The 25,440-nt window shown below is 38.0% G+C and overlaps 1 protein-coding gene across 3 annotated transcripts in view; it reads right to left on the bottom strand.

Annotated features, from left to right (window-relative positions):
• Positions 1 to 1,418: 1,418 nt before the first annotated feature.
• mdfi (MyoD family inhibitor) overlaps positions 1,419 to 25,440 on the bottom strand; it is a 39,986-nt gene continuing 15,964 nt past the window's right edge. For all 3 annotated transcript variants that reach the window (XM_073876004.1, XM_073876002.1, XM_073876003.1), the window contains 2 exons: positions 4,037 to 4,309; positions 1,419 to 3,187 (listed from right to left, as the gene is read on the bottom strand). In XM_073876004.1, coding sequence (XP_073732105.1) covers positions 2,934 to 3,187; positions 4,037 to 4,309 — 527 coding nt within the window. In that variant the 3' untranslated portion in view covers positions 1,419 to 2,933. The remainder of the gene's footprint in view (positions 3,188 to 4,036; positions 4,310 to 25,440) is intronic.

The following is a 25,440-nucleotide window of genomic DNA, read 5'->3' as shown; positions in this document are numbered from 1 at the left end:
TAAACAAGAAAGCTCAAAGATACTGGCGCCCACATTTACGTCAAGAAACAGGTGGATAAATCAGTGGTAGTGCAATGCGTTAGCAGCACAAAAGATCATGGGTTCGATCCCAGGGAACACACATACTGCACTGTAAAAAAAATATTAAATCAACATACAGTATATCAAATCTTATCACAAGTCAAACTTGTTAAAAATAGTAGGTTGTATTGACTTGCAAAACTGAATTGAGTTGCTTTAACTTCATGCTGCATTTTTACAGTGTGATAAAAACATGTCTACCTTCAATGTAAAAAAATCACTTTTTGTCAAATCAACATAACATATTAATAACTTAAAAAATTAAGTTAAACAATTTTAACTTATTTTTCCTAAGTTATGTCAACTTATCACAGGCCAAAACCTAAAATATGTAGTTAAATTAACTTGCAAAACCGAGTTGTTTTAAAGAGCACCTATTGTCCAATTCACGTTTTTAAATTTCCTTTGGTGTGTGTGTAGTATATGTTAACTATATGCAAAAGGTACAAACCCCGAAGTAAACGATGACGCGAGTTATCATCTGCAACGTAGATCTCTTTTTTTGGACTACAACAAACACACGTTGTAGGCAGGTTTACTTCCTGGGATTGGTGATGTAGACAAGACCCACATTATCATAATTCCTACCGCTTCAGACTCACAGCCTTTACAGTTTAAACCTCACAGTTTACTCCTGTTAGCAACCGAATCTTTCAAACATGGTAAGGAGCGTCACATTTCCTGTTGAAGTCAGAGGTATTTAGGCCAATCACAGCGTACAGATTAGCTGGCCAATCAGGGACACAGAGCTTTTCAAATCCTTGCATTCAGGAAGAGAGTGTAGAATCTGAAACTACAAAAATGTACGGTATGTGGAAAATAACGTGTTTTTTACCATAAACCACGCGAACACATTGTATTATAACAAATACACAAAATAACATTGTTTTTCGCGATAAAATAGGTGCTTTTTAACTTCATGCTGCATTTTTTTTACAGTGTTGTAATGCACTGGCGGGGTGCATGATCTCTGAAAGCCAATGTTGATATTTAAAATCACCTAAACAAACACACTACAAGTGTGCTTGGTACTCGGCCTGACTCCCTTTTCCAAAGTGTTTTTCAAAAATCATGCACCCCGCCTTTAAAGCATCTGCCAAATGCATAAATGTAAATGATCTTTGGGAATTGAACCCATGACCTTGGGGTTGCTTTGTTATACTAGTTGAGCTACATTAATCCAAGCAAAAAGTCAATACAGATGATGTACAGTAGTTTAAAGGTGGCAAACTGATTTATTTCCCTAATGAAATAGGACTTAAAATACATCTCTGGCAAGGTTTGTATTCTGATAACAGACAATACCCAAAATAATAACACAGAGAGAACACAATATGTAACAGTGATTGATTTCTTTTTATTGCATTAGCATGGGGTTGGTGTTTTGCACTCTACTTTTGTCCAGTTAAGAAAACTTTTGTACTCCAGTTTTAAGGCAAGCGAGAATACAGAAACGCCTGTAAACAATTCGAAACAATACACCGTTTTCACCATTTGATCTTCCTGTGAGATGATTATATAATATAGTGGGAAGTACTTTGGATGTGTTTTGATTCTGACAATAATGTAGTGTGCTTTATAATATGCTGTAATAGACCACTTGGGAGAAGTGTTGTTTCTTTTAGGGTAGAAGAAAATGTAACAATAATGTAATTTACTACATGAATAAAACAATAGGTAGATACGTAAACCAACATTTAGAGTCACACAAGATTCATGTAAATGTAAAGTTAGGGATTTACAAGAAAATCATTTCACATTGAATAAGAATACAGAAGCAATTCACAACGGCTTACAGTATAATATTTCAGAATGGAAATTTAAAAAAGCTAAAGAGTGATGAGGTGAAAATGATGGAAAGAGTGTTGAAGAGAGAGAGAGAGACAGCTTTTAAAGCCCTTAACATCAGTTTCTTTGTCAATCTAATTTAAGTATATTATATTGCACTAATTTTGTTTTTGCACTGCTTTTTGTATATTCGTATGTAAATGCTTACAAAATGGCAATACGAAAGCAACATTTGTCATAAGGCACACTTAAATTTAGAGAGAAAGACAATAAAAATATAGGTAAAATGATCTGTCACAGGACCTCACACACAAGTACAATCTATTATACAGCTGTAGTAAGGCACCATATATTAAATACACACATCTTTCTCCCACACTCACAGTTTATGGCTTCTGTAATCCTCAGCACTGTGGCCGGTGGCTGAAGGACTACACCAGTGTACTACTGAAAGTGTGTATATTGAGAGCGTATATTGGGAATTAATGATTAAGACGATGGGTGCAGTTTCAGTAGGTATAGTGATGAATAAAAATATTTCAGTTGTTGGAATGGATTTTAAAGATGGAAATGTTTTGTGCAACACACGTAACCCAAGCACTTTTAGTGTGGATTCTTATCCAAGTGATAAAACCTGGCAATATATACGCAATATATAATAAACATTGACATTTACGCATGAAACTCAAGCACTCGTATCTAGTTTCTGGATCAGGAGTGATGATCTCAAAAGTTTTGTGGATTTGCATTCATCATCTTGCCAAGCCAGACTCAACACACATTTTAAGTAGATTCTAGAAACCATTCAAGTCCAGAAAAGACCAAGGTTGCTGGATGAGCCCATCTTCATATGTACAAAAAAGATTTCCTGTATAACACCATTAGTGAACAACTAAGCCAAGTCAGTCTAGAAGAAAGCAACTGGAATGTAATGAGAGCGACCGTGCTCTTTAACGTGCAATGTCTGCTCATCTGATCCAGTTTGTGCCCATTCCAGATTCCCATTCTTCCCTTGTTTCTCAGTTTCTGAATCGACGAAAGAGGCAGCGCCTCCTACAGGAGTCTCAGGACGAAAAGCACAGCCCACAGCATTCCATGCAGATCTCAAGACAGTCTGCAGACTCGCAGCATGCGTCAATGATGCCGCAGTCCATGTCGCAGGGGAGGTCGCAGTCGCCGCATTCTTCGGATGCGCAGCAGCAACAGAAGCACGAGTCGTCCGATGCGCAGGAGCCGCATGTTGCGCAGTCCAGCATAATGTTACAAAGCGTGAGAAACTCGCAGAACAGGCAGGCCAGGATGCAGTGGACACAGCAATCTGAGTGTAGGTCACAAAACGAATCTTAATGGCTTTACAAACTATAGGTGGTATATTTAAACAAGGATGAACAAGACTTTTTAAAGATGTTTGATAAATCTTTGGTGTCCCCAGAGTACTTATGTGAAGTTTTAGCTTAAAATATCATATAGATAATTTATTATAACATGTTAAAATGTCCACTTTGTAGGTGTGAGCAAAAATGTGCCGTTTTTGGGTGTGTCCTTTAAAATGCAAATGAGCTGATCTCTGCATTAAATGGCAGTGCTGTGGTTGGATAGTGCAGATTAAGGGCCGGTATGGTCCCATTCTGACATCACAAGGGGAGCCAACTTTCAATGAACTATTTGTTCACATGCATGAAGAAAATGGTTTACCAAAACTAAGTCACTGGGTTGATCTTTTTAACTTATTCTATGTTGATAGAAGCACTGGGGACCCAATTATAGCACTTAAACATGATATGTCCCCTTTGAACAAAGACGTAACTGACTATGTTACTGCTTAACCTGCCCACAAACAAATATTATAGCAACTCCTCACTAGACAAGAAAGTTGAAATTAATTGTCATTTTTAAATTGATTAAACTTAAAAATTTAAGTTCAACAAGCATTTTTTACAGTTTGAGTCTTATGACTGTTAAAAATAATTGTATATTATAATGATCTGATTTAGCATTCCCAAGTAAGCACAGGTGCCGTGGACCAGGACATTAAGTAAATGTGTTAATAAATGTGTGTCAAAATACATTTGTGTCAAATCTAGTTGTCTTTTTTGTGGTAAAAACAGATCAGGCACCTGCACTGGCACCCTCTTTCTTTCTGGTCCATGCTTTAGATCTGACTCACCGTTTTGGGCATCTGTGGGGATCTGCGAGCTGTTGGATTTTGAGCTGCCTTTGCTTCTCTTGCTACTCTGGCTGTTGATGGATGGGTTGGACTGCAGCTTCTTGGGGTTTTTCTGAGCTGAGGACGAAGATGAAGATGAGGATGCAGCTCGTGAAAAGGTTCCGTTTCTAACCCCGTTGCTATGAGGCTTGCTAACGTTCCTCAGCAGCGACGCTGATCCGGATGAGCTAGCTAGAGTGGGGTGTATGGGCGTAGACCGTGCTTGAGGTTGATCTGGAGAACGAGAAAGAAAAACAAAAGGTGAACAGGGTTATAGCTGGCTTTTATGTCAGGTTTTTTACTGCTGTGTTATTATTCTCTTTATACAGCCTGAGGACGTGCACAAAGAAAACAGCAGCTGCATATTTGGCTGGTAAACTTAGTAAGCATCTTGTTTCTTTTAATGGAATCAGCCTTTTTCTCGCGCGGTCCAATCATCTTTCCAAAAAAAAAAAAAAAAAAAAAGATAGGCTTCAGGCAGATTCTTGTGTAATGTCTAAAAACAGTTCCCACTGTACAGAGAGGGAGGGGTAAACTACTATGGTTTTGTGTAAGTAGACCTTAATCCTGGATCTTCTATATACCATGTCCTAAGACCCAAAAAATGTCTTGAGAAACCTTAATGTAACATTGCCAACAAAAGCAGACGGCACATATATTGTATATTTACTATCCTATATCAACCCTAGTCTTGATATTTCAATCCCAGCAGGACAGAAAACATTTTTGGGTTCAGTTCTGGAAAAGTGCCTTCATTCAGTAAGGACAAAGTTCCTGAAAGGAAGTGTGCATGTGTTTACAATATCCGCTTGATGCTGGTCTGCAGAAAGCATGCGTTTGTGTCTAGACTTGATTTAGCTAGAAAAATGATATGAAATTCACTTTATTAGTTTATAATTTTATTTGCCTCTTCCATAGTTTGTTTACTCAGATTCCCCCAACCAGCTTTAAAGGATCATGAAGAAACAGCCAAAAACAGACAGGCGAACGAGTAAATGTACTGTAACTGAGATCAAACACCCAGAATGGATTAGCATATGATCACTTTAGAGTTGAGGAAGTGTACACAAAGGAAGTAGGAACAAATAAACAAACATGAGATTAACATAATCCTTCATTTTCCCACAGAGATCCACTGACTATATACAAATCAAGCAACAGAACAAAAGTTGCAGGAAACATTTGTGTGCCTAGAAAATGAAAGAATAAATAAAGTCTCGAGGTCAGCATGGAAATTATTTCTGAAAACAGGACATTTCCAATAACAGGAGTCAATTCCTGTACAGAAAAAATGGTCAAAATGTTCCCTAGCTGTTACTGGGGCAGTACCCTTGCAAAAGGCCTTAATACAGCAGGGAAAATAAGTATTTGACACATCAGCATTGTTATCAGTTAAGGGGATTTCTAAGTGGGGTATTGACACAATATTTTCACCAGATGTAGCCATCAAGCCAAATATTGAATTCATACAAAGAAATCAGAGCATTTAAGTATACAAGTTGAGTCATAACAAATAAAGTGAAATGACACAGGGAATAAGTATTGAACACATGAAGAGAACAATCTGCAAAATGGCATAGAAAGCCAGGGGATCACCTGAAATCTGTCAGTATTGAGAGAAAAACCCTGACCCCTATCAGTACTAATTGATATCAGCTGTTTTAGTCCTAATTGATGGCCAATAAAGGTTTCTCATTACCCAGGAGGCACACAGGAAAGACTTTGTGATGGGTAAAAGCAAAGAACTCTCTCAAGATCTTCGTAATCGTTGAAAAGCATTTTGATGGGAATGGTTATAGGCGCATTTCCAGAATGCTGAATGTTCCTGTGAACACTGTGGGGGCCATTATCCGGAAATGGAAAGAGCATCACTTCACCATAAACCGGCCACGATCAGGTGCGCCACGTAAGATTCCTGTCTGAGGAGTCCAAAGAATATTCAGGTGAGTTCGCCAAGAGCCAAGAACCACTCGGGCAGAACTTTAGGAAGACCTTCCATCAGCAGGTACTGTTGTTTCAAAGAAAGTATAAGCAATGCATTGAACCGCCATGACATCCATGCACGCTTACTACTAAGGGTGTCACGATTTCGATTTTAAATCGAAATCGATCGAAATTAAGTCACAGCTCCGAACTTCGAAATAAAAAATGGGATCGTCGATGCTGCCACGCCCCCATTTCACGTCTGGTCGGCTTGGCAAGCGAGGAAAAAAAACTCTCAGAGATGCCTTTAAAAACATCTGTCCGGCAGAAAGCGATCATATTTTAAACACGAGGGATGTAAGTTATTGCTACAACTCCTTGAAATGCATATCTTAAACAGGATTACGTGATCTGACTTTGGACAGAGCGCAGCTCTCTGCACGTGCGCGATAGTGAGGGAGGCGCAAAGATGCAGCGGGTTATATTTTAAACAAAAGGATAGTTTGCCTCAGCTTGCATGAAACGCATAAAACTGATCAAATACATAAGGATTACTACTTTAGTTTATGTTCAGACTTCGGACAGATGCGAGAGCGCATGCACACGTGAGACAGAGAGAAGTGCAGCTGCTTATGATGCTGGATTTATTTCAGATGCTATGAGTCCAACATGCGCATTAAGTCCATGTGCATTAAGTCCATGTTAGAGATGCGCGGATGGACTATTATTTCATCCGCAACCGCATAACAAAACTCATCATCCGTCCACCATCCATGCGCACCACCGTTTCTGACTATGTTTCTGACCAGTTTTCAAAACCGCAACCGCCCGCCATCCGCTGACTGGGCGATGCAAGACGCTGCTGATGACAGCCGCGAGACTAGAAAGGTCTAGAATATCAGCAGTGAACTCCGTCTCCGATCGGTGCACATGGGACAAAAACAAATAAATAAATAGCCTAAATTAAACGCACAAATTACATAGCCTGCACTGGTGTCATCCTGATTTACCACTTTGTAAAACTTATTCCAGGCAACCCTTTTCTGACATTCTATTTCCTTTGTTTTTAATTCTCATTTTTTGAGTTTGCCACGTTCCTCCTTCGCTGGCGTTGATAAGAGCTGTGTCAAAATGCATCCTCAACGAATGGATCCTTAACAGCCGAGGATATCCCAAACAATTAAAAGCTTTATTAAATAAAAGTGTGTATTTATTAGAAAACTTTTTCTTGTCACTGTTTTAGTATTATAAGTTACGTTTTGTGTTAATATTATTCTGTTTATGTTGCGTATATTTCTAGGTTGATTATTTGATATGCTGTTGAATAGATTAATCTACATCAATGTGTCATATGTTCTAAAATAAATTAATATTTTTCTGATTACATATTTATTTTAATAAGTCAGAAATATCTCCGCTGTTTTCTGCTGACAGGCGCGGTGGGCGCTACTGGGGGCGTGTGCAGCAGGTGACGCAAATTGTGGGTCCTCAGAAGGCTAGACCGTCTCATTTCAGTTCTCTTCTTGAACTTCTGTGGCTGCCACTATGAAAGGCAGAGAGGTCGCATGCTTAGAAGGACACAGCTAATAACAAGCAGTCGACCGAATTTAATTAAAAAAAAAAAATAATTGTCACGTCATCCGCCCGATTTATGTGTGCAAGAAGCAATCCTCTCTCTACAAGCTCTCGCTTTAAGTGAAGCCCACAAACCCCCATGCGAGTTGTGCAATGTGCATGTTAATGTTAAAGTATTATAATAATAATAATAATAATAAATAATGGCATATAATTTTTGTCTAAATTATATGCCATATAAAAAATATGTAAAAATCGAGAATCGGATCGAATCGTGTCCTTAGAATCGAAAATGTAATCGAATCGAGGATTTGGAGAATCGTGACACCCCTACTTACTACCCAAGACCCCATTGCTGAACAAAAAGCATGTTGAGGCTCGGTTTAAGTTTGCGAAATAGCATTTGGAGAAGCCTGTGGATTATTGGGAGACTATAGTATGGTCAGATGAAAGCAGTCATTCTACACACCATGTTTGGAGAAGAAATGGCACTGCCCACCACCCCAAGAACACCCTACCAACAGTTAAGTTTGGGGGTGGAAGCATCATGGTTTGCTGCTTTTCAGCAAGGGGTACTGGGAGACTTCATATTACTGAATGCAGGATGAATGGAGAAATGTACCAGGCCATTCTGGATAAAAATCTGCTGCCATCTACCAGAAAGCTGAAAATGAAAAGAGGGTGGACAAACACAAGGCCAAGGAAACAATGAAGTGGTTTCAAAGAAAGAAAATCAAGTTGCTTGAATGTCCCAGTCAATCATCTGACCTTAATCCCACAGAAAATCTATGAAGAGAACTGAAGATCAAAGTTCATAAAAGAGGCCCAAAAAACCTTCAATGTTTAAAGACCATTTGTGTAGAATAATGGGCCAGAATCACTCCTGAGCAATGTAGATGACTGATCTCTCCATACAAGAGGCGTCTAGAAGCTGTAATCACCAACAAAGGCTTTTCTACAAAGTATTAAATAAAGTGTGTTCAATACGTATTCCCTGTGTCATTTCACTTTATTTATTATGACTCAACTTGTATACTTAAATGTTCTGATTTCTTTGTAGTATGAATTCAATATTTGGCTTGATGGCTACATCTGGGGGAAATTTTGTGTCAATAGCCCACATAGAAATCCCCTTATTGATAAAAATGCTGATGTGTCAAATACTTATTTTCCCCGCTGTATGTACCGTTTAGGTACAAATATGTATACATTTGATATCAATGAGGTACTAATATAAACACTTTAGGGTACCGCCCCAGTGACAGCTTGGGAATACTTTTTCTGACAGTGTAACTCCGTCTGAACCCCGTGGTGAAATCTCAGCAATATATTAGCCACTCATTGTAAGATCTCATAATATTCAGTAACATTAAGGTTTAATTATAAAGTGTGTTGCAGGCAAGAAGCGCTGATTAAACAAATGCTCAATTAAATTCCTGAATCTGGGCAAGGAACAGTGGACAAGTGTTTGAAATGGACCGCGTTTCAAGCAGCCTGCCATTGAAAACAAAAAACGCGTACAGTGATACGCCACGAGCAGCCAGATCAGGGTAATGAAAACAGAGAAAGGCGTATCAGCAAAGTTATGACTGAAGCGTCAGTCCTTTTTGAGCCGGGTGTGAGGATGAGGCCAAACCTTTCAGCCAGTGCTTGTGTTCTGAAGTTCAGACACAGTCTCCCTGTGAGTTTACAGCCTACAAATGTTCTAGTGTTCCTCCACAAACTGCCCGTTGAGTTGACTTTGGCAAGCTGTCCACAGCACTTCGTATATTTTACTTTAAAAGACTAATTATTCTGAAAGAAAGAAAAACTATGTGAAATGCAGACCTTTGGAGCCAAAGGAAATAAACCCCCCAAACATAGAGAGGCTAAATGGACTTTTTGCCTGAAATGTTTTGTTATATTTTTTGTGGATGATGATAGTATTTAATCCCATCCTTTTGCTGCACTAAACACTCTTTTTGGCCTTAACTCACACATTTCAGGTCATATGAGAAACGACTGGATGGAATATTATATTATATTAAAGGAGAGGCACAGAGGTCATACTGTAGGAAGAGGTCTGGTGCCCATACAGAGGCATGTGGAGTCCAGGAAAAACATAAACTAACACACCTTATTCTATTCAGAGTCTAACGCTTGAAGATTAAGCTGAGACAGAAATGGCAATCAATGTTTAAATTAGATAATAGCTGAAGAGACACATGCCCATAGCGTCCTGTGTTGAAGCCTGGCAAGGGTTGTATAAGCAAAGCAAACCACTTGATTGGTTATTTTGCCATTTCAAACCTCACTCCAGATGTTCAGATTGTTAGGAGAAAATAAAGAAAAATAACTATGAAATGTAATAAATGACAGAGTCTATGAAAATATTAAGTGCCAGCATCATTGCTTTGGAAAGGAAAGCAATTTCTCCTTTCAAAAGAGTAAACATTACCACTGGCCCGTATGCGCAGCGTAAGATTGACTGGGTTTATAATAAACTACCGCCCTCATTGTTTGCTTGGCTTTATTGTGCATGATCTCGAGTTCGCCAGGATCTAGTTTTAGGATCTGCATTAAAGAAACAGTTCCAGTTCACACTGGATTTACATCTGACATTTGAAGCTGTGATGTGGGGAGATTTTTGTGTGAGTCTGTCACAGTTCAGAGACAAAGAGAGAAATCTTGAAACACTTCATTAACCAAATTACCACCAGCTGCTCCAGAGTTTTATTAGTACAGAACTTACATTATGAATATGATCTTATGTCCACAAAAACCTATTGTGTATTCTTACAAATACAATGTCTTCAAAACACAGGATTCCATTGATTTCAGTGCTTTTGTTGATTGTTAGTCTACACTGTCAGAAAAAAGGTACAAAACTGTACTTTTTCTGTCACTCGGGGGGTATCCTAAAGCTCCACTTTGTAACTTTACAGGTATACTAAACATAATACGAGGTTAAGTGTTTTGTATTTAACTGGTACAAAATTGTTCCTTAAGGTACATAATAGGTTCTAGAGGTATAATATTGTACCCCAAAATATACAACATTTAAATTTGTTGTATACCCCTAAAGGTACAAAAATGAGGGTACATCTCCAGCGAAAATTGTAAATGCTTAATTCTGTACACAGAGTTACATAATTTACATGAATGACAACCACATTCCACAACCAACTGCTTAAAATTTTTAGTTTTCACCAACTTTACATTAAATCTGTGTATTGTGTAGAGCCCGACCGATATGCATTTTTTGGGGCCGATGCCGATACAGATATTAGAGAGTAAAAAAAGACCGATAACGATATATCGGCCGATATTCATTATGTGCATATTATAGTACAGTACACATATACTACAGTATATTATACTACAGTACTGTACATAGAATACACTATATACATTAACAGAATATACTATATATAAATACTTTTTGCAATGATCACTCTATGATCACACCACAAATGTGGTGATCAAACACTTAAAATGACGTGACAAAGATATGTAATATGAGCAGGTGTGTTTTACAAGTTAACAATAAACTTTATTATCCAAAATTATTCTGATATAAGTGCACAAAACAGTAAACTTGACTTATTATAAATAACTTTAAAACACAAACAAAACAAAATACATATAACTTAAATCATTGTCAGTTTTGACAAGAATAATGTTATATTGGGCTTATTTTAAAAAATGAAAACTTATAAAGTCATTGTTTATTAGCTTTAGAGTAAGTTATGGACTTCACAAATTAATTAAAAACTTACCGTTAAGACGACAATACTTGAATTACTGACAACATACTGATGTAGGCTAATGTTTAATGTACTGCACAACTTTTTTATAACACGAACCCACAGTGTTCTGCCGGGACTTTAAACTTTTATAAAACTAAAGCGTCTGCTCTCCGCCTCTTTTATTTAAGAAAGGGTGTAAAGTTGCGCGAGCTTATTTAATCAATTGCTTTGAAATGAGCATGTAACAGCACAAGCAGATGTACTCCCACAGACTGCGCGTCAGTTTAAGCGCGTCCTTTCTCCGCCTTGCGTCATTTCTTCCGCTTGCGTTTGAAACAACTCGCAAGTGGACAAAAAAGACTGATTAAAACCACCAAATGTAAACAGAAATGTGTCTCTCTCGTCCACTTATAATCCAATCGACCAAAGCGCGTCTTATTACAAGGTGTAAAATGTTTTGAAGAAACCGCGTGACTGCCGCGGCCGCCACCTGAACTGAGAGACTGACTGAAGTGAAGGGGGTGGGGGATTGGCTGATGTCACTACAGTGAGTGACCTGAGTCGCCATTAGCAACCAAAAGGGCGCACTCTGCTGGACAAACAAGTACTTACATCTTTCAAAAGCATTTAATGTGTTCTGTAAGGAACGTTCATATCGGCTTCATATCTGCGGCTTATACGCCGATACAGATATATCTGCGACATGCTCATATCGGCCGATAAAATCGGCAAAACGATAAATCGGTCGGGCTCTAGTATTGTGTACTACCCAGAACAGAGTATGCTACTCAATAAAGGGTATGCACGTGACATCATCTTCGGCCAAAGTGACTGCGGCTGCGCCCACTGAGTGGCAAAAAGTCTGAGCGACAGCATTAGCATAGTGTGAAAACGTGTCTAAAATGGGAAAAGTAGTTGTGTGATCGACTGTGCAAACAGATTCAAAAAAATTTGGAGCGTTCTTTTTCCAGACTGCAAAAAAATTCAAAGTATAAATAAATCAGTAAAAGTAGCCATATGTCAGGTATGTAAAATGTTGGTATAAAAAATCCTGTAAATATACACCAATGAATACTCTTATTTTGTGTAATTGCAAAGTTTTGTCAGTGAGCCTTCATTAAAAAAACATCCATTATGATGAGCCTTGTGTTCTACAAAGGTGGGATGGTTTAATAGTGTTAAGCAACCCTACTGAAAAATCCAGCTAAGACCAGCATAAGCTGGTGAGCTGGTTTTAGCTGGTCCCCAGCTTGGTTTTAGCTGGTTTTGGTGTAGGAAGCTGGTTTTGCTGGTGTAGCAAGCTGGTCCAGCTGTGTTTTGGTCACATTTTAAGCTGGTCTAGCTGGACTTAGCTGGTCATGCTGGAATACCAGCTGGCCCACCAGCATGACCAGCTTTGTCAGCTAAAACCAGCTACCAGCTTATGCTGGTTTTAGCTGGATTTTTCAGTAGGGAAGACAAACATATATGTCAGGAAAAGCAATGTCTGGCCATATGCCAACATCCACAGACTACTGGTTGTTTGGCAAGTTGTTAGGGTCACTGTTAAGACCAACTAAATTCAATGTACGCTGATAATAGTCAGTTTTACTGGTGTTTTCGCAGCAGCCGCTATGAAAAACAGCCATTTTGTTGAATGTTTGCCACTCAACAGGGCGAGCTCCGGCATGGTCACGTGGAAAAGTGACGTCGTTGCATACTCTCTAATGAAACAGGAGATACTTAACTCGTTTTCTTGTCGTCAGTTAAAAGAAAACATTTCCCTGCCAATGACATAAGTTTTACGGTAATATTTAATTCCGCTATTATCCACTAGATGGCGCTCTTACCCAATTTATAAAAAAACTGAAGCAAAAACTACTTTTTTACATTTTAAACTCTGTGTATGTTTTGATAACCGTTCTAAATCTGAACTCTATCAAAATTCCTTTACAAAAATGCAATTATTTCAGCTTTTTGCTCAAAATTAATGGTATTTTTGAAGAAGCCTACCCAAATTTAAGAGGTTATAAAAAGAACAAATAAAGATAGGATAAGTTTTTTGTTTGTTTGTTTGAAAGCAAATGGTCTGTTCTTTCATTTGAAATATTTGTATTTTTATATATCTATATAGCCATTGTTGTTTACAATGCGTGGAATGGTGAGCTGTGATTTGTGGAGCGGATTTATTGCATCCTGCAGAGAAGGAGGACTGGCGTTTATCGCTTTTTGGGAAAAAAGGGAGAAAAGATAACATAATAACACTTTTGCGTAAAATTAAGCATTTACTTTTTGATACTGAACTGATACAATACTGATTTTGGTGGTAACTCATTTTTTTAAATAGCGTTTATCGCGTTTTGGAACCAAACTCTTCATATATTCTGATGTATAATTTCTTAAATGCCCACACGCTCAGAAATAAATGGTCAAAAATGAGTCCACTGTTACAAGGACCCTTTAAATAGGTACTAAAATGTACCATTTAGGAACAGATATGTATACATTAGGTACAAATTGTTTGCCCCCAGTGACAGGTAGGGACCCCTTTTTGACTATTATTTTCAGACAGTGCAGAATCCTCACCTTTATGATTTTTTTTACATAGATACATATACAAAAACAGATTTTGTGTTGGAACATGAAGCACCTTTTAAAAACTACATTTTCAAAAACAAAACAAAACAATAAAGAATAAAATGTGTCATCAAAATTGATTTAGAAAGAAAATGTAATGTTCTACTGTGACTCATCTTAACCCCACACACACACTACACATGCCACTTTCCAACCTATACACAGGTTTTTTCTAACATTACATTAGATGTCTATTTTAGGGTTGAAGAGATGGATTAGTGCCTCTCAGAACAGCACTGTATTGTATACTAGTTTAGTTACACCCACAGCATTTCGTACTGTTTTGTGACCCAAATTAAAGTCTGTACGTGGTTAAAGGGTGTAAACATATTCAAAAGGCCACTGGGCATTTTTTTTTGGAAAGCTGGTGGTCAGGAATTGAATCCACAATAACATAGGGCATATTTGTGTTATTCTGCAGTTTTTGGACTGAAGGATGTTACTTTGTTAGTGCACAAGTGTTTAGGCAGTAAACATACAGCGTCAGTCGGTCTCCTGGTCTTCTGCCAGAAATTGACTACTGTGTAGTCGGAACTTTCCCTGCTAACAACCAAAGGGCAAACTGTGATACGCTAAGCACATGTCTTGCGTATCAGCATCCAAGACAGAGTTCATAAACATGTACACACACCAACGTATTTTCCTCACTAACACGGTAAAAGCTTCAATACATAAACATTCACATACTGTATACAAACACAAACCACCACAGCCACAAAATAACACAGTCTGTAGATGGAGAATACAGTCATTGTTAGTCTGTGGCTAAATCAATATTAAAACAGACATGATGTCCTACCATCAATTTCCTATAATCAAGTATGCATCCAGAAGCCACAGAATATCAAAGAGCAAGCAAGATAAAAGAAATAGAGATGGACAGAGAATACAAGCGAGGGACTCATATTGTACTGATGAAAAATGACAGGAAATAAATCAAATCTGTTTTTAGGAGTGGTGGGTCAGCCTCTCACCCTTACAGGAACAGTACACCCAAATAAAAAATCTCCCAAAAGTTACACTGATATTTGTTTCAAACAATATGACTCAGAATGTCTCCTTTTATGTGCCACAGAAGAATGAATAGTGATGCTGCTCTTCTTCATATCAAAGCAAAGTTAATACGATTGAGGACGATTGGATGCAAATTTGGAGCGTATCGAAGGGGGTTGTGAAAAGTATGCATGTAAACACATGCATCGTAGTATTTTCTCAATCGGATGCAAAAATACATTGTGCACATGCGCAGAACATTTGTGCTCAAGTTCACGTCTTATATTAACCTCTTATATCACATGATTCTCGTCACAGAAACATGCAACAACAAGGTAACGCATCACCCATTAAGGTAACGTTAATGGGGTCACGCGCTGTACAAGCGACGTTCTGCCACGCTTATGTGTACTTTTAAAATATTAGGCTACTTAAAGCAATAAAACACTTTTGAAAGTGTGTTTTATTTCGTTTTATTTCAAAACTTCTTAAGAACAACTTTCTTCCACACCGCTTTGACTTTAATCCAGAGATAAGCTTGAACTCGACAAGAGTTTGGTGGCGTTGCCAAGTCCTGTGCTTTTTTCGAGTTTAGATTTGGGTTACCGTTTAAATTGTCTCCACCAGTTGTTTTTTCTGCAGGTTAAAGATGTAATGATTTCGTTCATTAGTTATTGGTATTTGGGCTGTAAACAGTCATTGGGATGCTTTTGGGTTAGTTTGAATGTCCATTTGGGATGGTTCTGATACGCGAATCTGGCAACCCTGGCTGTGCGCTTGCGCAGATGTTCGGTTCGGATTCTATAGAACGTATATGTAAACGAACATTTTATTCGGATTGCAATGTTTAGGGTGCATGTAAACTGTATCGACAAAGTTTTCTGCATGTAAACATAGCCATTGTGTTTTGTGTTTAAAAGTTGTACAGGTTCCTTGGTCTGTCTGTCTGTTTTTATTTAAAAAATTGTGTCTTGTCAAAAAAGAAAAAAATGAAGTTAAAAAAAGTTGTACAGGTTTAGAACATGAGTTTATTTAAATGACAATGTTGTGGATAAACAACAACTATAGTGTGTTAATGCATTACATCACAGTATAAAATCATTTGTGAATTTGAACACTCAGACAACGAGTGAATCAGCATTAGGTTGCAGGTAACGAGTGGCCCAATACAGACAGTTTCTGGAGGAACAAACTAGGACGGGAGTGCAAACTGAGAAATATGTGTACAAAAATGTTACGCAGGTCCATCAGGCATCTATTGCCCTTGGCGAAATTGAGTGGAGCAAATCCAAGTGTGATAACTTTTCTAAAACAACGAACTCACTTAAAACCATCCATCTATATACAAAGTCTCTTTAAGACACGTCAATCAAATGCAGCCATACTGGGAACACCCCCAGGCAGTTATTTCCAGTCCTGCAAGTATAGCTCCGATCTACTTTAATAGAAAACATCTCTAAAACTGTTTCTTAAAGAAACACTCCACTTTTTTGAAAATATGCTCATTTTCCAGCTCCCCTAGAGTTAAACATTTGATTTTTACCATTTTGGAATCCATTCAGCTGATCTCCGGGTCTGGCGCTACCACTTTTAGCATAGCTTAGCATAATCCATTGAATTAGCATTGCGCTAAAATAACCAAAGAGTTTCGATATTTTTCCTATTTAAAACTTGACTCTTCTGTAGTTACATCATGTACTTAAACCGACAGAAAATTAAAAGTTGCAATTTTCTAGGCAGATGGGTGATTCTCACGAAACCATTGAAACACCACGGCACTAATGATTTTAGCTTTAAAATGTGTAATATAGTAACATTAAAAAGCATCAGAATTAACACAATACTGTGTTCTACCTTGCACAATGTGTGATTTCAACATAAGAATTTATAATTGTAAATTTTATCTCATTTTCTGCTGAAATTCTCATTACCGCAATGTGTCCGGCTGTGTTTGAACATGCGTTATGTTGTAATTTAATCAAATTAACACAAAAATATTAAGAAAAAAAATAAATGGATGTTTTGCTAGACTACTTTAGATGACAGAAAAAATATTTACTGAATATTCATGTATAATAATAATGAAGAAAAATTAGGAAAATGATGTGTCCATGCCTGATGTTCTCATCCTCCGCAACACTTTTTGAGAACAGCACACATACAGAATTTTAATAAAGTTTGATTTTGAGTGACCAAGCACATGGACCAGTTACTTCAAGATGGCTACCAGGTAAGATCATTTTTTACAGTTAGTTTGAAATATTGTCTTGTCAGAATGCTTACACGACATTTTGATTATCATTACCGCAACAGATGCTTATTAAATGTTAATTTAATGAATAGAAGCATAATACTTTGATTTTAAATGCATGTGCAGAATCTCCAAATTATGTTATTTCGGGTTTGTCATGTCATTTTGAAAATATGTCAGTGTTGATGTTTTCTGACTGTTGCGGTAATGAGATTTTTTAGGATTAATTTTTTAAATTATGTTACAAAAAGTGTTAAATGATAAGTAAAAGTTTTTAAATTAATGTTCCCATTTACTCCAGACTTTGTTTTTCAATGTCTGGTGGGAAAAAAAGTATATGTAAGCAATTTTTACATTTTCATGCTTGACATGTTTAAAACCAAGTTTTCGTGAGAATCACCCAGATATGCTAGGAACTAAACTCTCAAACTGGCGTAATAATCAATGACTTTGCTGCTGTAACATGACTGCAGCAGGCACAATGATATTACACACTGCCCGGAAATAGTCCTCTGCTATTGAAAGTTACCAAGGGGACTATTTTCAGGCGCTGTGTAATATAATTGTCCTTTGGTTATTTTTGAGTGCAATGCTAATGGTCTAATCAGATTCAATGGATTATGCTAAGCTATGCTAAAAGTGGTACCACCAGACAGGAGATCAGCTGAATGGATCCCAAAACGGTAAAAATCTAATGTTTAACTCTAGGGGAGCTGGAAAATGAGCATATTTTTTTGTGGAGTGTCCCTTTAAGATTACATTCACACCTCAAACTCAGGAATAAAGTCTAAAATCAGCTACTTTGACTTTAACTCCTACAGTAATTATATGTATTAAGTGTTATATTTTCTTCCTTTCATGGCAGGTCCCCATTTGTGCGATATAGCTGTTGCTACAGTATATACAGTACAACATACAGCAACAACTTTCAGTATCTCACAATGTTTCACTAAAACTCAGTTTAGCCCTAAAATAACACGTGTAATCTGTTTCTCTAGCTTTCTACAGTCACTCAGGAACCCTATATCATCTGACCATACAGTAAGTTTCTCTGGACCCCTGAGACCCCAAGATGTCAGTTGCATTATCTCATCTTAAATTCCCCTCTTAGGGCCCCAGGCTTCCCGAAACACCTCATTTAAAGACCCCTGCTGCCCGAAACAGCCATGAGTAACACTACCTTCTGTTTTACACCCACAGGACCAAAGAAGTCTGTTAGTCAGCACATTGTTATTTATTTAAAAAAAAACATGAAAAATCCTGAAGGCAGTCAACAAATATTTGTCTGCATGGTTTCTCTTTATTGCAGATGGTCCAAATAAAAACATAGCATCTTCGTCGGCATGCGATTAGATGGAAATCCCCTTTCTAAACAAGGATGCGTCTCATTGGCAACTATCATAATGTGGCAAAGGCTAAATGATAAGGCTCTATAAAAATCACAGCCAGATTAAACAGGGTGGTCTTGAAAACTGCACAGAGTAGTCTTTAATCCCGCTCTGCCTCAGCTCATTTCAATGACAATCTCTTGCGATGAAGACTCTAATCAGAAAAATTTTAAAGCTGTAATTTAAGATAGCGTTTTTTCTCACTTCCTTTGAGAAGTTTATTTCCCCTGATGGAGGCCCCACTGACGATTGATAATGGATGAGTGAAAAACAGGAATTGAGCTTAAGGTTGTGCTAAAGTGAATTAATTCGGTATAAAAAGTACGAACGGGACTGAAAGATGGGATTCCATTCCTTAACATGATATGCAATGAGACTATTCTCCATTCAAATTAATTTCTTATCTAGCCTTCTTTACAAAAGCAAAATTTTTATACAGTATAAATTATACAGTAGTTATTTTTTTCAAGCTGGGGTTCTGACAGAAAACCTATTGCTAATATACAGTAGCATCCTGAAATGCACATAATATGTAATACGTGAATAAGCAAGCATATTAAAGATCTGTGTGCTCGTACAGAAGATGACAGATAGAGTAAAACCACTGATGAGGTAAGCATAATTGTTTTAAATACTGTATGATAACCTATGAGCTCTCTAAGCTAAACACACCCAGAAAAACAAAAAGGTCTAGACTGAAATTACTGATTCATATGGTGAGCTCTAAACCAGACTGGCAAAAAGACACAATTTTTTAATATAAAAACAACTTAGGAGCCTCTAAACATCACCTCCATCATAAATGAGATAATGATATTAACAAAATGCTAGTTTCAGCATGTATAATATGTTCATCAAATACTTTTGCTTTGAATGCACTTAATCCTGGTCTCAGGCCATTTAGAAATACCGGTTTGTTGGCAGAATACATCAAGAGTCTGATTGAAAATGCTCATCTTTCAGATGCACTTAGAGGGTTTTGCATATGAGTTCTTCGATTATAATACGCATGGGAACTTAGATGTCACACTAGAGACAACATCTATTACACACAGTCTGCTGGAGGACCTGAAGCTGAACCCATGTTCTCACTCTCTTTTCTCATTTTTCACGTAGTTCCAGAGAAAAAAAAAATTCGGCACTTTAAAAGAGCCTGTCGACAGCAGTCAGTCTAGACGTGCACGCTACATCAATGACATCATTGCCCTGACATCATCACCCTGAGCCAGAGCATCTGGATCTGACAGATTAATACTTCTGTTTTTAGGTTGCTTGTTTCTGTATCGCAGTACAAAATGAGACTCGCTTCATCATTATTAAGGAATGAAATTTTTCAAGATAAGCAAAATTTCAATTACGGAAAAAGAAAAGATAAGCAGGCATCTGCTTCAAAAAAAACAACTGCATCCACAAAATACTGCACACACCTATTAAAGTTGATGATGCAACATTCTTCAACGTTTTATGAGTCACAAACAGGCACATCTGAAAAGAAAACCTAATTGTGACAAGGGAGAGTTCGGCAGAGCTGTACAGTACATTTTGTCTGCTCGGTTATGCAATTGCAGTACTGCCATTTTTATGGGCATGCTTGCTTAAAAAATGAGCAGGGATAAAAAATGTGCAATGTTTTCTTCTAAGCAACGTGGAACACTTGGTCTTTGTGGGGTCCTAAACTCTCCAATTCTCTGGCCCCAATGTTTACACAAATCAGTCTTTAGAGAGTCTTCATTGCACCCTGGCCAGCACATTACTGGGAACTGTAAGGTAACGTCATACCTCCTCACCAATCCGCACATTATAACGACATTGAGGTGTGACAGATTTGTGGTAACTAGCTAATACTAACATGTGGTGTGCTTTCAGCATAGCTGTTATGCGAGCAGTGACTCCCACCACCCGGAAAGCCTTCCAGGTTATTTTGGCTGGCGTCTGGGCATGATCGCATTCCAGACGCCTCTCACTAAACTATACCACACTGCCTATTAAATACATGCCTTAAAGACCATTTAACATGAACATAGTTCTTTTTAAATCAACTGCTGCTGGACTGTGAAGCTCTCGCAGAAAGTGAGATCATGTTACAAGCCTTGCAGCTCCCCAAAAATTCCAGTCATGGTACTTGCAACCGCTGAAAACTATTTTCTTTTAAGGTGGTGCCTTGGTTTTCCTGTGAGATAAAGTCTGGATAGTTGTGTACGCAGATGTGCTACATGGGTCTCCAGAAGGAGGTAAATGTGAAATAGCAAACAGTTTCTTAACACATAGCTGGTCTGTGGACACCCCAGCAGAATTATCCCTGTAAACAAGCAGCAGTAGGTGTCTGGAAGGTGTCAGCACACAGACTGTGACTGGACAACCGTCCAGGGTATAACCTCACTATTAAACAAACACACAATCAGTGACTGTCCTAACTACTTGACCTGGCCATAAGTGTGCCTGAAACACAACAAGCTGTGACTGCCTAGTAGAGGACATACATGGCACAAAAAAGACAAAACGCTAAAACTGTTTTTTGGTCACGCATGTGAATGAGAGGCTTATCTGACCAGCTCTGGTTCAGCCACAAACAAACAAAAAACAAATAAATTAAAGGACCAGTGTGTACATTTTAGCAGCATCTTGTGGTGAGACTGTGAATTGCAACCAACGGCTCAGTCCACAGCTCACCCCTCCCTTTTGAAACGCATAGTGAAGCTACGGTAGACATATGGCTTGGAGGTATGAGAGTATATTTCGTTACCGTGAAAAAACAGACGTAACAGATTTTTGTAATGTAAATAAGTGGGCATGGCTAATTCTGTACTACCACATGTTAGACTGAGCATGGAAAAGCATTTAAAATAATCCACTCATTCCAAATAAAATAGTAATTTCTGTGATTTCATAATAAGCACCAGTGAATTCAATGCGGGTCTTTATCTCTCGCTCGCTCTCTTTGTGCTCATTCAGCAGCAGGTCTCTTGCATGCCGAGGTCTCTCGAGGCGCGCGCAAGGTGCTGCAGCACCAAATAAAGATCGCACATAATGCTAATAATTGTAAAGTTTTAGGAACTTTTAGCAAGCTAAGACAAAACGTACAATTATATCAGTGACACGTGTGTTACTGGAGCGATGCAGTGTAATGCGTATTTGCTCATGATACAAACATCTTTGATCAGAAAGACAAGAAAGACACACAACTGTTAAGGTCTAACTGTGCATTCACACCAGCAATTAACTCAAAATGTTCAAGCGTCCAACTATGCGCGAATAGCGTGTTTTTGACGAATAGCGGTAGAGGCGGCAAAAACCCACTTTTCGCGCATAGTTGGACGCTTGAACATTTTGAGTTACTCGCTTCATTCGCGTGTAAAAGCCGTGCGTGAAATTCTAATCATTCGAGACATTCCCACCAAAATACGCGTCATGGGAGGGGCTTTTGTGACTCAGCTCGCTCCCTTTAATTACATCACTACTAGAGCAAACTCCTGATTGGTTAACGCAGCGCAAATATCTGCAAACGTTCAGATTTTTCAACTCGCGTGTTTACCGCGGCAACGCACAATTCGTGCGGAACGCACCATCCACGCAGCATGTTCTGCACCATTCGCCATTCACGCGTACTGTGCCACAGGATGTTTATTTACGTTTTTGCATTGACTTAACATGTAAATCACTCACGCTTGCCGCCTCGTCTGTGTCTGGTGTGAATGCCACATAACAGAAAGTAAAGAGCGTCAAGACCTTCAAATAGACTCCATGGACTTCATAGCACCTGTAATATTTATAAAATCCATATTAGGGTTGCCGTGGTGACAGAATTTTCCCACCGGGCAAGTGATATAACCGGTGAGAGGCTGAAGCACCGGTAATCACTGTTTCACCGACTATTGCGGCAAGCCTAATCCATATCTAGAGATCTGTCTCTCATATACAGGTATTTATCCTGCCTTTAGATTTGTGCATATATATTAATTATTTTTTTACATATTGCCTATTTTTAATGTACTGTATGCCTAAATACAATGCATACTATAGTTTCAATAGTGAAATGGATTTTTGGTCATACTGTCCACCCCTAGAAGCCGCCACAGGACAAACACGTCATTGTCTGAGACAACGTAGTACCAGAACACGCTCTGTGGCAAAATGGCGACTTCCATGTAAGGGGACCCGCGGTGTACTGTATGTAAATAAATAATACGACTCAATGTAATGTAATAAAAACAAAACAGTTCATTTTGTAAGCTCTTTATACACAACTGATAAAAGAGTTATGTACAGTATATTATATTGCATTTTTGTCAATAGATCCTTCTTAAAGTTACACATTGCACCTTTAAATAAAAACAATAATCCACACTACATAATAACTACTCAATCCACCAACCTGCATACTGCACCTCCTCCTCCAAAAACTTTACACCAGACGCGAGTTTAACGATTTGCGCGAGTAGATTACATACAAAGTCAATGCAAAGACGCAATCAGATGCGTCCTCGCGCGGGACGACGCAAATTGGGAGGCGCGATTGCCACAAAAACGCGCCTTTGTGCAAGTTGAAAACATTAAACTGAAGCGAAAAATTTGCCTGACACAAAATTAAATCCCGCGAGTAATCTAGAGCGAGCAACCCAATGCTACGCGTTTGGTGTGTATGTAGCATGATCCATGAGGTCTATGAGGCAGCAGAGTACTTAAAGGAATATTCAATTTTCTTAAAAGAAAAATCCAGATAATTTACTCACCACCATGTCATCCAAAATGTTGATGTCTTTCTTTGTTCAGTCAAGAAGAAATTATGTTTTTTAAGGAAAACATTGCAGGATTTTTCTCATTTTAATGGACTTTAATAGACACCAACAATTAATACTTAACTCAACCCTTAACAGTTTTTTTCAATGGAGTTTCAAAGGACTATAAACAATCCCAAACGAGGCATAAGGGTCTTATCTAGCAAAACGATTGGCATTTTTGACAATAAAAATAACAAATATGCTCTTTTAAACCACAACTTTTCGTCTAGGTCCGGTCCAGCTCGACCTAACGTAAATGCGTAGTGACGTAGGGATGTCACGTGTTACATATATAAAACGCACATTTGGGGACCATTTTAAACAATAAACTGACACAAAGACATTAATTAGTATCAGTTGACATACAACAACGTCAGAACGGTCCTCTTTCCAACACTTGTAAACACTGGGGCGGAGTTTCGCGTTCGTCCTCTGTGACCTCTTGACATCATGACGTATTGGTGGGGTCACGCTGGCGCATCACGACCGGATCTAGACGAGAAGTTGTGCTCCAAAAGTGTATATTTGTCACTTTTATCGTCAAAAATGACAATCGTTTTGTTAGATAAGACCCTTATGCCTCGTTTGGGATTGTTTATAGTCCTTTGAAACTCCATGAAAAAAACTGTTAATTGTTGAGTCAAGTATGAAATGTTGGGCTCCACCAAAGTCCATCAAAATGAGAAAAATCCTGCAATGTTTTCCTCAAAAAACACAAATTCTTCTCGACTGAACAAAGAAAGACATCAACATCCCGGATGACATGGTGGTGAGTAAATTATCTGGATTTTTCTTTTAAGAAAATTGACTAATCCTTTAAGGACACACCCACATTGCTCCAAACCAATAAAAAAGTATCTTTAGTAAAATATCTGATATATGCACATCTGTGACTGCTACCAAATTTAATACGCAAAATTGCTAAATATTTTGGTAACCATAAATAACAGTGTCATCTCCTCTACTGCTGCATAATAAATACAATCACACATATCATACAAATGATGACATATATAAAGCCCCATGTTCGATATGAAGTACAAGAAAAGTTGAAACTATGAAAAAACAATGAAACACTATCCCTAATTTATGCTCTGGAAAGCTTTAAGAAAGTTGGTGTTGAGTGCCAAAAGCGCAGCGCTATAACTCACCTGGCACTGTTGTCAAGGCAATAACACAACAATGGCTGTTACCACCAAAAACATCAAATCTCACTTATTAAATACGGCAGGTGCTCCATTTGCCTATTTCATGCAGACATTTTTTAAACATCTCTTAAAAATCATACTGCTGAGGTGTAAGGAGACCCAACGCCGTTGTTCTGTCAAATTAAGTCACAGTCAAGTTTCAATAAACCCTCTTAAGCATGCACTTTTCCTTCATTGTTATATGTATATCTTTAATAATTTAATACATACATACAAACAGCTAAACCTGATTTGGCAGTGTGCTACAATAATTGTGTGTGTGTGGCTATTTTAAGATATGTGTGTGTGTGTGTGTGTGTTGTCCCAGAGAAAACTGGTGCTGATGTGACTCAGTAACAGAACATATTCACAATCAGCCTGTTAGTCAGATGACTTAGTCACAGTTTAATGCAGACTATTACCCACCCAGTCTCTATCCACAACACACACCCATAAGACTTCTTACGGCAGGTACACAATCATTTCCTCAAACTAAAATACAACAACATACAGTATATACACAACCTGAGTAATAACCTGAACATTCCTCAAGATTTTATCAATTGACAATTGTCAGACTCGCTCTGACATACAGTGTCACGTGGTATAGCATAAGAAGCACAAAAGGATATGGGTTTGATTCCCAGAGAACACACTTATTGTTACATGTATGCTTAAATGCACTATACTGTAAGTCGTTTTGGATAAACGTGTCTAGATTTAATTGTAGTGTTAATACAGTCCTAAGATATGACTTCAAATTTATCTCTTGAAATGTGCAGATCCTATTTCCCCAAAAAGTCCTGTGCTCTATTAAAAACTGAATTTTTGTTAAACTCACAAACCCAAATCCACTGGGTTCTTACATAACAGAGATCTGTCTTAACATCAACTAACAGTTTTGGGAGACCGCAGAATCCAGGCTG

This window comes from Misgurnus anguillicaudatus, chromosome 14 (assembly GCF_027580225.2).
Source record: "Misgurnus anguillicaudatus chromosome 14, ASM2758022v2, whole genome shotgun sequence".
In the NCBI taxonomy this organism is placed as follows: domain Eukaryota; kingdom Metazoa; phylum Chordata; class Actinopteri; order Cypriniformes; family Cobitidae; genus Misgurnus; species Misgurnus anguillicaudatus.
The sequence above is the reverse complement of the archived record's forward strand: the minus strand, read 5'-3'. Positions and strand labels throughout refer to the sequence as shown.